General features: G+C 47.0%; 1 protein-coding gene across 1 annotated transcript; it reads right to left on the bottom strand.

Moving 5' to 3' along the window:
* Positions 1-4744: 4744 nt before the first annotated feature.
* LOC311627939 (calcitonin gene-related peptide 2-like) lies at positions 4745-12961 on the bottom strand. The gene is made up of 5 exons (XM_084894669.1): positions 12898-12961; positions 11801-11895; positions 11393-11548; positions 5781-5965; positions 4745-5227 (listed from the first exon to the last, which is right to left on the bottom strand). Exons 2-4 carry the CDS (start codon positions 11884-11886, stop codon positions 5806-5808), a joined length of 402 nt encoding a protein of 133 aa, XP_084750795.1. The 5' UTR covers positions 11887-11895; positions 12898-12961; the 3' UTR covers positions 4745-5227; positions 5781-5805.
* Between the last annotated feature and the right edge of the window lie 2601 nt (positions 12962-15562).

Below are 15562 nucleotides of genomic sequence, written 5' to 3'. Positions count from 1 at the left end.
TCAGGGCTATTTTCCCTGGCTGCTGGCAGCCGCTGCCACTCACCCCCGGTTCCCCATTCACCATTGAGGGATCGGAGCCTGCCGGCCAGGGGGAGATACCAAGAGGTGGTCAGTGTACCTCCTAACAACTGGTCAAGCGGTTGTTCTGGTTGTTCCATCATTCCATCAATGTGCATATTATTCTTATATATATATACTAGTGGCCTGGTACAAAAAATTCATTGCGGGGGGGGGGGGGGGGTGTGTTCCTCAGCTCGGCCTGCACCCTCTCCAATCTGGGACCCCTCGAAGGATGTCCTACTGCCAATTTATAGGGATTGGGCCTAAACTAGCAGTCAGACATCACTCTCACAACCTGGGACTGCTGGCTCCTAACTATTCACCTGCCTGCCTGCCTGACTGCCCCCAACCACTCTGCCTGCCAGCCTGCTCATCCCAAATTCCCCACCACCACTAATCTGATTACCCCCAAATGCCCCCCACCCCCCTGCTAGCCTGATCATCTCCAACTGCTCCCCTACTAGCCTGATCACTCCCAACTGCCTCCCATGTCAGCGTGCTCTCCCCCAACTGCCCTCCCTGCTGGCCTGCTCATCCCCACCTGCCCTCCCCACTGGCCTGCTCACCTCCAACTGCCCCTCTGATGGCCTGCTCACCCCAAACTGCCCTCCACTGTCCTGATCACTCCCAACTGATCCCCACTGATGACCTGCTTGCCCCCAACTGGCCCCCCTCACCAGTCTGATCACCACTGAATGCCTCCCCCCCCCCCCCACCGGCCTGATCACCCACAACTTCCCTCCCCTCTTGGCCTCTAACCACCTCTACCTCAGCCCCAACACTGTGGCTTTGTCCAGAAGAACATCCAGAAGGTCTCCTAGAAGGTCTCCCAGTCTAATGAGCACATTACCCTTTTATTATTATAGTATAGAGAGAGGCCTGATGGGGGCCAGCTGGTTTGCCCTGAAGGGTATCCCAGATCATGGGTGTGGCCAGCCTGGGTGAGGGGCTGATGGTCATTTTCATGCCGGCCACACCTCCTGGTGACCCAGGCTCCCAGCCTCTTCTGGAGCGGAGGCCAGAGCGGGCAGAAAGCTTGGCTTCCTCCATCACCAGGAGCAACCCAAGCCTCTTGCTTGCTCCAGCTCCATGGCCACCACCATCTTTGTTTGGTTAATTTGCATACTCAGTCCTGATTGGCTGGTAGGCGTATCAGAGGGATAGTCAATTTGCATGTTTCTCTTTTATTAGTGTAATTAGATTTTAGAGAAAGAGGGAGAGAAACATCAACTTGTTGTTCTACTTATTTATATATTCATTGGTTGATTCTTATATGTGCCCTGCCCTAGGATCAAACCTGAAACTGTAACCAACTGAGCTAATTAACCAATTCTAACCAGGGCCTATCATATTTTAACTTGCTTTAGTCTCATGTCCTGCTCTCCAATTCTGTGGTAGCTTTTAATACTAATAGCCCAGCTTCATGGTACAAACCATCAATCTAGCAAATGAGGGTGGACCTCTTTCAAAGACTCATTCCAAGAGTATTATCATTATTGACTCTCTCTGATCATTCCTTGAAAGACCTCATCTGCAATGTTGTCTTTCTTTGATCTGACGTGGAACTTGCTCAGTGCATAAAGCCTTTTCTTCAGGAGCATTTGTTATTATTCTCTAGTCCAGGCCCTTGTGAATTTAAGTAATTAAATGACTAGCTTAATGGTTAGGTAACGATTGGTCAAATATTCCCTAACTGTCTAGAATCAATAAGTCTTTTAATATTTACCAAGGGACTCCATGTGCATGTCGGGACATACCTTCAACACTCAGACAAGTAGTTGACAACTTTGCCATAGTTGGTTACAGTTTCAGGTTTGATCCTAGGGCAGGGCACATATAAGAATCAACCAATGAATACATAAATAAGTAGAACAACAAGTTGATGTTTCTCTCCCTCTTTCTCTAAAATCTAATTACACTAATAAAAGAGAAACATGCAAATTGACTATCCCTCTGATATGTCCACCAGCCAACAAATGAAAACAAGCACTTACTTAAATTCACAAGTGCCTGAACTAGAGAATAGTACTTGGGAGTACATAATAGACTAACCAAAAACATTTAAAAGGAGATCTGGGGAATGTGGTGTCTATAAGAACTTTGAAAAGCTCTGACATATTTCTGGGAATCATGAAGCTGCGTGCATGCTCAGGACGAACTTGAGAAAACCCAGAGCTCTGGCCTCTCACTGACCTTGAGGCTATCTGCAAGCAGAAAGTCAAAAACTATGGCAAAGTTGTCAACTACTTGTCTGAGTGTTGAAGGTATGTCCCGACATGCACATGGAGCCCCTTGGTAAAGATTAAAAGACTTATTGATTCTAGACAGTTAGGGGATATTTGACCAATCATTACCTAACCATTAAGCTAACCAAACAATGGCTGCATGACAAAAAATAAAGACTTTAAAAAATTTTTACTTCAGAGAAGTCACTAAGCAAACAAGCAACAACTACAACAAAAAAAAAAAAACAATTATAAATCCAAGTGCTAGGGAGGAAATATGATTTTCAAAGTTGCCACATTAGATTATTTTTTTTAGTATATTTTATTGATTTTTTACAGAGAGGAAGGTAGAGGGACAGAGAGGTAGAAACATCGATGAGAGAGAAACATTGACCAGCTGCTTCCTGCACACCCCCTACCGGGGATGTGCCCACAACCAATGTACATGCCCTTGAGAGGAATCGAACCTGGGACCCTTCAGTCTGCAGACCAATGGTCTATCCACTGAGCCAAACCAGTTTCGGCCACATTAGATTATTTTAAATGTCCAGTTTTCAAAAATATATATTTTATGAGACATGCAGGAAAAAGTCTATATGCACAAGAAAAGCAGTTAATAAAAACTGTTCCTTAGGAAACACAGACATTGAACTTTGTAGACAAAAAGTTCTAAATCAGCTATTTTATATATATATATTCAAATAACTATGGGAATTAATATCTAACAAAATAAAGGAAAGTATGAGAATGCTGTCTCACCAAATATAGAATTTCAACAAGATAGAAAGCCACTCTTTCCTATGCCCCTCACAGTCCTCCATTACTTCTCTCAATTTACCTCCCACTTCTCTCTCCTCTCACTAGAGATCTGACTCACAGAAAAATGAAAGATAAAGGAATGCGTTATAAACCTCACCATAGGGATATAATCATCAAAACTCAGAACATGAGAAACTCTATTGAACTAATAACTTAGTTTCTCCAAAAAATAAATTGCGGTAAGGGGGGGAAGGGGGAGGTGGAGAGGGAGCTAAATCAGAAGAACCTTAAAGCATATCAACCAGCAGCAATGTGAAGACCTTGAGCTTAGGTTTTATACATATATGTACATATAAACATATTCTCTATGATATATATGTAATTCATATACAAATATGTGATAATGGAAGAATGTGAGCCATAACTTGATGTGAGATATTAAACAATGAAGAAATTACTGTTAATTTATTTTGTTAAATGGGATTGTGATTGTGTTTAAAGAGTATGTCCCATTTAGAGATATATGGGGAAATAGTTATGGGTAAATTGATGTAATAATACATGGGTGAGGGGGATAGATGGTGTATATATGCAATAACATTGACCATAAATAGATCATCGAAGGCAAGTAAGTGTCTTAGTCTATTTGGGCTGCTATAACAAAACACCACAGACTGGATAGCTTATAGACAACAATATATATTTCTCACAGTTCTGGAGGCTGGGAAGTCCAATATCAAGGCACTAGCAGGTTCAGTGTCTGGTGGGGGGCCCAGTTCCTCATACATAGCAGTCTTCTCACTGTAACCTCACACTGCAGTGGAAGGAGCAAGGGAATTCTCTCTGGCTTCTATTTTAAGGGTATTAATTGCATTGGTAAGGGTACTGCCCTTATGACCTACTCGCCACCCAAAGGCCCCACCTCCGAATAACATCATTTTGGTGTTAGGTTTCAAAATACACATTTTGGTAAGGGGTTGGGGGGGGGGGGGCGGGGAGTATATAAACATTCACCCTGTAGTACAAAGTAATGGGTAGAAGGGGTCCATTTAATTAGATAAGGTTGGTTTAGGTTATTTGTGTGTGTGAAATTAGGTTGTTTATATATGTAAATTTTCCCATTTGTCTTCAAAATCTGATGGTCTATCAAGTGAGGTGGCTAGGTCAAAGAATGGCTCACAGGTCTGAAAAACATAAGAAGCCTTTGTTATGAAGCATACAGCACAGTGGTTTCTATGGCAAGCTCTGAAAACTAACACCTGAGTCTGTGTGACCTTCACTTCTCAATGCCTGTTTCCTCGGATGAGAAGTGGAAATATAAATGGTATCTACCCCATAAAGTTATCACGAAGATTAAATGAATTCACTATCTCAGAACATTGTATGGTCTAGAGCAGTGGTCGGCAAACTCACTAGTCAACAGAGCCAAATATCTACAGTACAACAATTGAAATTTCTTTTGAGAGCCAAATTTTTTAAACTTAAACTATATAGGTAAGTACATTGTTATTAACTTAATTAGGGTACTCCTAAACTGGCCTTTGCTAAAAACTCAAGTGGCCAAAGAGCTGCATGTGGCTCACGAGCCATGATTTGCTGACTACTGGTCTAGAGTAAGCATTCAAAAAATGTTAACTATCATTATTATTACATTAAAAAACAAGTTGAAATAAACCACCAGGGTTTTGAAACACATGTATCCAAAATATGCTTTTAATCTTGATGAAGTTCACAAATGACACAATATTGACATTTTCTTAAATAAATTATACAATCAAGCTCTTAGACAACAAGGCATAGCATCACCATTAAAACAAAGCATAGCATCACCCCAGAGATCACAAGAGGCAGTGATTTCATGTCTCCTTTGGTTTGGCAAAGCTGCCATGAACAACAGGAGAGCTCTCAAAGAACCAGTTTGCTACCAGGTAAGCTGATGAGAGACGTCATCACGTTTATTGCACATAGAATCAAATATAAAAATGATGCACAACAAATATGGAATTTGTAGTATATTTTGCATTTAATTTCTTTTTTTTCTTTTTTTTCTTTTTTTTTAGTGCAAAGGCGCTTTTTTTTTTAAATCTATTTGGATGCAAACATGTATATCATCCCTGGGGTCTTCTCACCAAGTTGTTGTCAACAGAAATTAATTGAAGTGGTGAGTTCAGATTCATTGTAACCTGAGATTTAAAAAAAAAAAAAAAAAAGTTAAAAGAAGAGGAATAAGAACAAGAAGGAAATAAACACAATTATTACTGAAAAGAACATTAATTCATAGAAGTGCTTCTTAAACTAAACAGCATTTATAAATTATAGATATGAGATATAAGCAGGCTTTTAAAGTAAATGGGAAAAAAAAAAAAAAAAAAAAAAACACCTCAACCATCACTATGAACATTAGCAGTAGTGTTAAGATGATAGCCCTCTGGACTAAACCTGTGAACATTGAAGGGTTGAACCTATGTTCATTAATGAGGAGCGGCCTGGCTAAGATTTGCAGGGCTCTCCCTTTATGAATTCAGCAAGCATTTTTTCATTCACTTCTCTTCTCAGAAAGACCAAATTGCATCTCTATAGCCTGCCCTAGTGCTCTGACTTCAAGCTGAGTTGTAAAAGGAACCCACTACCTCCGGAGAGAAGGATCTGAGGAACCAGGTCCAGTGGGTTTCAAAATGTGAATGTTAAAAATTCCAGATACCTTCCCCTATCATCCAACAGAACAAAAGCAGTTACCTTCTTCCTGGAGTCCTTTAGCAGCTCAGGCCTGAAGTTCCCTACGGCGACGGCCAAAGGACTCAGGGCCCACATCAGTGGGCACAAAGTCTTCCTTAAGTATCCCCCCATGTTTGCTCAGAATGTCTTCCAGCCGATGGATCACACAAGTGGAAGTGTTGCAGCTTCTCTTCTTGGGAGTGACACTGATTTGCAAGATGGAGAAAGAAGAGACAGCCTGCTAGTGAGAGTTGAGTCTGAAGCCTACCCAATGGGACCTTTTCAAAGAGAATTGTAGCCCTTCAACATACCACTTAAGAATGAGTGTTTCTGGCCCTAGCTGGTTTGGCACAGTGGATAAAGCACCAGCCTACATACTGAAGGATCCCAGGTTTGATTCTGGTCAAAGGCATGTGCCCAGGTTGCAGCTTGATTCCCAGTAGGGGGCATCAAGGAGTCAGCTCTCTCATCATTGATGTTTCTATCTCTCTCTATCTCTCCCTTCCTCTCTGTAATCAATAAAATATATGTTTAAAAAAATAATAAATGTTTTTGGAAGAACCAAGATGGCAGCATCGGTAAACTCTGGTACTTGCCACCTCCCATAACCACAACAAAATTACAGCTAAAATAAAGAACCATCATTCAGAACTGCCTGAAATCTGGCTGAATGGAAGTCCTACAACAATAGAAGTAAAGAATAAAGTACATTAAGACTGATAGGAGGAGCGGAAGTGTGGAATGGATTGGCCCAACATCCACATGTGGTGTGTGTGGTTTTTTTAATCAGGAGGGATATCTCCTCTGTGGAGGCCTTCTATGAAAAGCGAGGAGTTCCAGCCCCACACTAGAACCACAGCCAAAGCTTCCAGAGCAAGGAAGAGAAGTCCTTATAATTTGGGGCTGTAAAAACAAGCAGGGATTGTAGCTAGTGACATGGAGGCTACTAGAGACCCAGGCAGTTCCTCTTAAAGGTCTGGCACATTACTTGTCCATACTCCCTCTGGGCTCCAATACTGTGTGGCAGTTTTGGAGGATCCAGGAACATACAGGAAGGAACTTGATTGTCTGGCATTGGAGCAAGGACTCAGGGGTGTTTTTTTTCCCAGAAGGGGTGCTTGCAGAGATCATTGTTCCTATGCTAAGACCTCCCATGTTGCAGGGCTGACTGATAGCCATAACTTAATTTCTATGACCATAGTTCACACTGTTTACTCTGTCCTGGTGATTCCCTAAGACTCTGTCCCATCCAATTTGCAGCCCCACCCAAGTTTTTGCACCTATTTTTCCCTACAAATTGCCTCTCCTAGCTCAGGCTTTAGACCTTCCTAAAATCTCTCAAACTAGCAGCAGCTAGCATCAGCATGCCCCAAATGTATCAATAAAAGGCCTAAGACCCAGCACTAGCATCAGAATGCCTTGCTTCACAGCAGGGCCTTGCCTAGGCAGTTCCAAGCCAAATACAAATAGCAACCACCTGCAGATTCTCTGTAGTTCCTGCCAGGTGGCCCCAGCCAGTGGCTGACTTTGCACATCTCTGTAGGCCCTACAGCCAGTGCACCCAGTGGACAACTTCAGACCATACTAGATTACAACTCTACATTTCCATAGGGGACACACACAAGGGGCAGACTCAGTGAGCACCAAAGCCCCACTGAAGCAAGTCCTGCTCCATAGGAGTGTGTCCTGCACAGCAGCTGATCCTCACAGTCAATTGGCCTGGAGGTCCTCCCAATAATGCCAATAGCAATCAAGACTCAACTCAACAAGACTGTGCACACAGCCCACACAGAGGCGTATGTAGAAGGTCCAGCTCAGGTGTCTGGGGAGGGTGAGCCACTGGGCCCTAAAAGACACCTACTATACGAGGCAACTCTACCAATTCCAGGAGACAAATCAGCTCTACCTTACACATAGAAACAAACACAGGGAAGCAGCCAAAATTTTGAGACAAAGAAACATATCACAAATGAAAGAAATAGAAGCAAGCAAACTGCTGGATACAGAGTTCAAAACAATAGTTATAAGGTTACTCAAAGATCTTAAAGAGAGCTACTTCAAGGGACTTAATGAGACTTTCAATGATCTTAGTAGTAATTTCAAATACAGGAAAAGGATCAGTCAGAAATTAAGTATACATATATAAATAAAGAGTAATATATAGGGATTCAACAGTAGAGGATCCCAAGAATCAAATCAATGATTTGGGATATGAGGAAGCAAAAAACACCCAGTGAGAAAAGCAAAAAGAAAAATAATCCAAAAATATAAAGATAGTGTAAGGAGCCTCTTTGACAAATTCAAACATACTAACATTTGCATTATGGTAGTACCGGAAAGAGAAGGAAGAGAGCAAGATATTGAAAACCTATATGAAGAAATATGACAGAAAACTTCCCCTTTAAGCACAGAGAGCCCCAAACAAGAGGAACCCAAAGAGGCCCACACCAAGACACATCATAATTAAAATACCAAAGATTAAAGACAAAGAGAGAATCTTAAAATCAGCAAGAGAAAAGCAGTTAATTACCTACAAGGGAACACCCATATAACTGCGAACTGATTTCTCAACAGAAACTTTGTAAACCGGAAGGGAGTGGCAAGAAATATTCAAAGTGATGAATAGCAAGAACCTATAAACAAGGTTACTCTACCCAGCAAAGCTATCATTAAGAATTGAAGTTAAGATAAAGAGCTTCACAGACAAAAAGAAAAGCTAAAGGAGCATACCAAACCAATAGTGGAAGGATATTCTTTAAGAAGAGAAATAAGAATGAGGCTGAAAATGAAAAGAAGGAGAATGAAGAAAAGGAGGAGGAGGATGGGGGAGGGGTGGAAGAGGAAAAGTAGAAATAAAAATATGAACAATAAAATGTCAATAAATACATATCTATCAACAATTGAATCTAAAAATCAAAGTAAATGAACAAGAAATCTAATGAACAAATTACACTGATAAATAAAGAAGCATGGAAACATAGCAAATATCAGAGGGAAGCGGGAGAGGGGCTGGGAAGAGATTAACCAAAGATATGCATTAACTATGGACTCAGACAATAGGGTGGTGAAGGCTTGGGGCAGGATAGAAACTTCGTGGAGTAGGGCATCTGTAATACTCACAATAATAAAGATTAAAAAAAAAAAACAGACAACAACAACAAAACTAAAATGGCAAAATTTTTATGTATATCTTACAAAAATAAAATAAAAAGTGTGTGGGCGGGAGGGGGGTGGAGGGCGGAGAATAAGGGTTTCTTCTATATGCAATTACTAAATTTGTTAGAGAAAATGGCCTGGCAGCCTTTTCTAGGAGCCCTTCATGATAAAACCCAGTTCCTAACCTGAGACACATACTGAAACCCTCCACTTATTGACCCTTACATATAATCTCTTTGGGAACGAAAAGAAGTTTTTTTGTGGGTTTTTTTGTTTTGTTTTTTAAATATGTTTTATTGATTTTTTACAGAGAGGAAGGGAGAGAGACAGAGAGCTTAGAACGTCGATGAGAGAGAAACATCGACCAGCTGCCTCCTGCACAATCCCCACCGGGGATGCACCCGCAACCAAGGTACATGCCCTTGACCGGAATCGAACCCGGGACCTTTCAGTCCGCAGGCCGACGCTCTACCACTGAGCCAAACCGGTTTCGGCGAAAAGAAGTTTTTGACAAAGACTTAAGCCCACCTCAGGACATAAAAGAAGCATACAGAAAGCATACCTCAGCCATGAGCACCAATGAAACCACTTTCCCTGGGAAAATAAAAATTCCCTTAAGTTTTACCTGGAAGAAGCTCAGAGAACAGGCCTTACAAAAAGTGCTTACCTGCTGCTCTTCAGCACACCTGTTCTTCTTTTTTTTTTTTTTTTTCTTTTTTTTTCTTTTTTTTTTTTTTTTGTCCCACACTGCAACTAATATTTTTGTTGTTGTTTTGTTAATCCTCACCCATTGATTTTTTTTTTTTTTGAGAGAGAGAGAGAGAGAGAGGAAGGGAGGGGGACAGAAAGAGAGAAACATTGATGTGAGAGAGAGACATCAATTGGTTGCCTCCAACATGAGCCCTGAGGGGTCTAGGATCCAGCCTGCAACCAAAATATGTGCCCTTAACTAGAATTGATCCCAGGACCCTTGAGTCTGCAGGCAGACATTATAACCACTGAGCCAAATCAGCTAGGGCAGTACATCTCTTCTTGATGCTGGAGTTGGTTCCCAGTGACCCCTCACCAAGCCCTATACCCAGCTATCCTCAGACTAAAGTTACTTTTAACCATAGGCTCTGGGCACCTTCAAGTCTTAAATATGGACTAGAGTAATGACCATCACAGTGTACATTCTTTTAGAAAATGGGTTTATTCATCAAATTTTATGCTGAGGGATAAAACAGAAACCAGAGGACTCTGCGGTGATATCCTCTAGGATTTCAAGAAGCTTCCCTCAGTCTCTCTTATCTCTCACCTGGTCTGAGTCCCACTCTCTTTTATTCCATCCTGAGGTCCCCAACATTTTCTGTCATGAGCAGAGCTACCAATACCAGCTTGAAAAGCAATCAGAGTGAAATCTGCATGCACTACGTTCATCAATGAGAGCAAGAAAGAAAATCAGAAGAAATTCCATTTCACTTGGAATCCTTGGGCACCCCAAAACTGGGATAGCAGTTCTTCTCCAAACCACTGGCTATATCCCTTTTCTTTCCAAGTGTTTCAGCCCCAAAGCCAATGCCGGAGAACACATGAAAATTGTTCAGACACTTCAAGTATGTGCCCAGAACACAAATACTCAGAATGCTGCACGGCTTAGTGATGGAGCTGTCCAGACTGTAAGGAAGACAAGCCAGACAATACCATGCACCAGGTTGGCCTTCAGTGAGGGGCAGTCATGCAGGGAGGGGGTACTTTGAGCAGGAGCAGGAGGACCAGGCAGAAGGGCAGCTCACACATCTCCCATTAAGAGAAATCAAGCATTTGCTGAGTCAGCACAGTGTGGGGAAGGGCTGAAGTGGGGAAGAGGTCCTCTTTCCTGCTCAGGCCTTCATGCTCTGCAGAGAGGTTCTCAGAGCAAGTGCAAGTGCAACCCATGCCTCTGCCTCAGCAGTGCTCCAAGCTCAGGGTGCAACAGAGAGGTGGGGCTGGGGAAGGGTGTTATCCCCAGCCTCATGACAAACATATACATCTTCACAGATCCTATACATGTAAAGGCCCAGACCTAACTCGGACACTGCTCTAGTTGACCCCACCCTCTGCAAGGCTCTTGGCTTCACCTTGCAAATGTGCAGTGAAGGCTCCTTGCAGGTGTGAGGTGACAACACACTGGTTACATTTCTAAAACATCCTGAGATCTGCTGGCTTTGAACTGACCAGTCTTAATTCACCCAACGCTGGGAAGTCTTCTCAGTAAAGCAAGACCAATTCCCAGAGGAAGTGATTCCACGCCACCTTGTTTCCTTCCCTAACAGCTTTCAGGAATGGATCTTTTCAATGTGTCTAACCACAATCGCTCCAGCTGCCCTGAACCTTTGTCTTCCGTGGAGCATGAGAATGGCCGGGCTCCAGAGCCTGGCAAACAAGGCCATCCTGCTGGACTTCTGGCCAGATGTTTTTTTCCCCCTGGATATGCCAAGGTGAGTAGGGTGTCTTACCTGGAGTCCTCTCCCTCCAGGCCCTGCTCCTCAGGCTGGTCCAGCTCATTGGTGTTCCTCTGTGCATAGGCCTTCACCAGTGAAGCCAGTAGGAGGCGCCCATCCTTCTCATTGAGAGCAGCAAGTTCTGGGTCTGGGAGGTTCTCCAAGGCCCACCTGGGGAGGGGAAGCAAACCCAGTACAGGCTCTGAGTCCCTGTCTGGCCTCTCTCCAGGATAAGCAGCAAGGCTTCCTGCTCATGGGGCATGCCCTGAAAACGTGACCTTCTCTCCCCATGCCTCGCCCACAGGGTTTGAGGCCAGTGTCCACCTGAGGGTGCTGATTCACTGGGAGCCTCACTGTTGCGACTTCAGAGGCACAGAACTACCTGATCCAGGGGCAGAGGCTAGTAGCTTCAGGCCCTCTCACCTGAGCGGTGTTGCCTGGAGGCCGCCTGCCTGGCACAGGACCAAGATGCTGAGAGCCAAGAAGGGGGAGGACTTCCCGAAGCCCATGATGCCTCTCTGCAAAAGGAGAAGAACATTACGGCTGCACCAAGACCAAGCCTGGCCTAGAGCCTGCAGACCTGGGTTCCAGTCCTTCCTCCGCCACAACTGCCTTGTGACCTCAGGCCTTGGTTCTGTTCCTTTGTTGGATGGACTCCTGTGCATGTGCTCCGAAGAGCAGAAACAAGTGTCCTGGGTGAGGACGGGGAGCATTCTGGCTCTGTCCTGAGGGAAGCCAGAGAGAAGACACAAAGGTGGCCATGCACAGGAACCCACACCTTCTGCCCGAGGCAGGAAACAGGTGGACCCACCCTGCTGCAGACTGCATCTCCTGTCCTCTCAGGGCTGAGAAATCCAGGAGCCCCTTCCTCTCCGCTGAACTTCCCATTAACTCGGGGAGAGGAAAACGGGAAGGGTCAGTTGGAAGAGAGTGCTGAGGGTTTGGGTTTGGGGGAAAATTTAACATGCCAGTTACTGGTGTCTCAGGGCTGTGCTGGAGGGTAGTTTGGCAGTAGATCCTGGGTGCCAGCACCCCGAGTTGAGCCCAATGTTCTGGCTCACCAATTGCACTGCCTCGGGTCCCTGCCAACGCCCTAGGAACACTGGCGGGCTGGAGGCGCCTCAGAGGAAGGCTCAGGGCTCCCCGTCCTGGGAGCCAAATGTGGTCCCTGAGGACACAGTCCCCAAAGGGGACTCCCAGACCCAACTCCTGCAGGATCCTGCATGCACCACTGCAGGGCCGGCCAGCAGACCCACCCATCTGGGCTTATGGGGCTCCCAGCGCCCAGGGGAAGCCCTGAGGATGCTGGGGATTCCACTGGTGGTTATTAGAGGAGAATGCACTGCCCATCCCAACCGCCCGCCCTCTCCTGAGGAGGACAGAGAGCTAGGAGCACCTTGCTGTAGATGGGACGAGATGGTGGTGAGAGGCAAAGGAAAGGCAGGCAGGCAGGCAGGTCCAGCAAACTGGACGAACTCAGCCAGAAGCAGGGGATTAGGGTGGAGTGGGAAGTTCCTCACCTGGTGAATGGAGTTGCGGGAGAGTGCCAGCAGCCGGTCCCCCTGGATGGACACAACGCCTGCTGTGGGTGTCTTCCCAGCGGAGCTCTTGGCTCTTATTCCAGGGATAGTGGGAGGGGTTCCCCACGAGCCTGCGTGGCCAATCCAAAGTGGCCAGGACCGACCCAGCTCCGATTGCGTCATTGCTCCCGCTCCCCGCACCGGTCCACTAGGGAGGGAGCCACCGGCTCAGACTGTCTTGCAATGAGGTCATTGCTTGGAGAGCTGGAGGGCTGGGAGAGGTTGGAGAGCCTTCGACGTCCAGAAAGTGGAGACAAATTTGGGAGTGTGGCGTCACCAAAAGTAAGAAGCCGGAGCTTTTCTCACTCTCTGAACTCTAGCCTTGCACCTGTCTCCTGCCGCTCCAGTACGGCCCCCAGCCCGCCACCTGAACTCCCGGGGACTGAGCAGCGGTCCCGGGTTCTAAATGGAGCTCAGCTGAAACAGTCTTAGGCGAAGGAGGGAGGGGGTCCTGGAGTAGAGGGGCCTTGAAAGAGTGATCTCTTTGGACCACCTGGAGTGCTCCTGTGCCATCCAGTTTCCTTCCTTCCCTCCCCCAACACACTAGGGTACCCCACCCCAACCCCGCGCGCCCTGGACTCCACAAAGAAGTTCTATTTCCAGTCTGGCAGCCAAGCCTCCTTCACCTCACTCCTCTGGGAATGTGTAGAAGTGGGGAAAAGGAGGGGACTGAGGAAGGGGCTAAACTGGCGCAGCCTGCACAGTGTGTAGCCCCTAATCCTCAGAGAGGGAGCTTAGCATCCCCCTAACCCGGGACCCTCCACTGCAGCGCAGCTGTTGGTTTTCACAACCGCCCTGCCCCTCTGGTTGTTTGCCCAACTGCTGGGCAAACTACCTGTCCCACCCCATACACTCGCTCCCTGAAGCGCTGGGTTGCTAAGGGGGCCCCAAGGAGAGGGTAAGCCCAAAGGTGCCCTTTGGACGTTCAGACTGGGCTGCAGGCGGGCGGGGCGCGCGCACTCGCGCTTCTCTGCCCGGCTCGTGGACCGCACTCACGTCCCTGGACGCCAGCCAAACGCTCTGCCTGTCGCAGTCGCATTCACACACGGACACACACACACACACACACACACACACACACACACACACACAGCGCCTCCCAGATAAGCCAGCGCCCTCGTGAGCTGTTTGCAAATGAGCGCTCGCGCCCACCCATCAGACCAATTTCGCAGGAACCCCGAAGGCATCCCCTCCATCTCTGCTCGGGGAAACGGGCTCCTTCATGTGCACAGCGGTGCCCAGTGTCCCGCAAGCTCGCACACAGACACACGCCCATCCACATCCACGCGAAGGGCCTGGTTCTCTGGGGCGGGGGGCGAAGACTCCAGCTCTGGCCATGGATTAAGCTGGAGGTAAAAGCCATGCGGAGTAAATGGGGGAGCGCCACCCACCCTCGGGGCCTTAGGCTGCCCCTTCGTAGTAGCTGCACCCCGAATGCGCCCCACCGATCCCTCCTGAGCTCGGGAGGCCTTGGCCGAAGGCGACGAACAGGGAGGGAGTGGCCAGAAGCTCGTGGGACCTTCTGGTTTGGGCTGGTCAGAAGAGAGTTCAGGAGATGTCAGTCTGGGCCCTCCACTCCACGGATGTCTGTGGCAGGCGGAGTGCTCAGAAGCTGCACAAGTCAGAGGCTCAGAGGCTGCACAGGCCAGAGTCGCTCCAGCCCCCAGGAACCCGGGATGCCTAGAACGCGCCTGGGGCTGTGGCTGACACGGCGCGCCGGGCGGGGGCACTCCCAGGACCTCGGGAACCACTCCAGAAAGCGCTACTCCCCAACGGCTTCCTTTTGCACAGTGGGGAGTTCTCTCTGCGCCCAAAGTACTGAACTTGCTTTGGGATGTAATCAGGGACCTCGAAGCGGCTTTTACCAGGAGGACCTTCCTCACAAATCCTACGAATATGAGGGGAGATTCCTGTGCCCCTTTACCCATTTCCAACCCGGGAAAGGGGCTGTGAAGGACCAGGCACAGCTGGGAGGCCTTATCTGTCTAAAGCCTCTGCCCTCTACACCCCTCTTCCAGGACCCCCCCCCCCCCCCCAGCTCTGCGTCTGGCAGAGCATGCACCCCGCCCCACGGAGCTCTGGGGGCGTTGAGAAATAGCTGGGCAGCCTGGAGGGTCAGGGAAAGGGAAAGTAGGGGGCAAGGTCTGGAAGGCCCTAGACCCTGGAGCCCCAAGCTTCCTCACCTCCAAGAAGTTATCAGGGACGCTGAGTTCAGGAGCAGCTGGCCGGGAGTGCAGGAGGAGTAGCGTTGGGGTTTGGCCTCCCCAGAGGCCCCAAAAATGTGAGTTTGGGAGGAACTCTGAACCCTTGGGGCTGAGCGCTGGAAAGGTGGCATCCTTTCCAGAGACTCTATGTCACTAGGACGTTTTTAATATGTTTGGACTGACAGCCCTGGGGGCACAATCCCTGGTTGTGCCTTGCTCTCCAAAGAGGAGTGCTGGGTGGCCCACAAATCCAGAAGAAATCCTGTTTGGGGAGAAGTAGGCTGAGATTTCTATAAAGGCCACAGAGAGGAGGAACCCTGCCCTTTGACAAGTAAGAGTGCACTCCAACCCAGACACCCGTCTGAACACAAATATATCTGGTTCTAGGCTTTGTATATCTT

This window comes from Pipistrellus hanaki, assembly GCF_964339955.1.
Source record: "Pipistrellus hanaki genome assembly, chromosome: 9".
Taxonomy (NCBI): Eukaryota; Metazoa; Chordata; class Mammalia; order Chiroptera; family Vespertilionidae; genus Pipistrellus; species Pipistrellus hanaki.
The sequence above is the reverse complement of the archived record's forward strand: the minus strand, read 5'-3'. Positions and strand labels throughout refer to the sequence as shown.

Coding starts and splice junctions, on each gene's coding strand:
- LOC311627939 (XM_084894669.1), bottom strand. CDS start 11,886: ATGGGCTTCGGGAAGTCCTCCCCCTTCTTGGCTCTCAGCATCTTGGTC. Junction 11,549..11,800: donor CTCCAGGCAACACCGCTCAG/GTGAGAGGGCCT, acceptor TCCCCTCCCCAG/GTGGGCCTTGGAGAACCTCC. Junction 5,966..11,392: donor CTGGAGGGAGAGGACTCCAG/GTAAGACACCCT, acceptor CTTGCAAATCAG/TGTCACTCCCAAGAAGAGAA.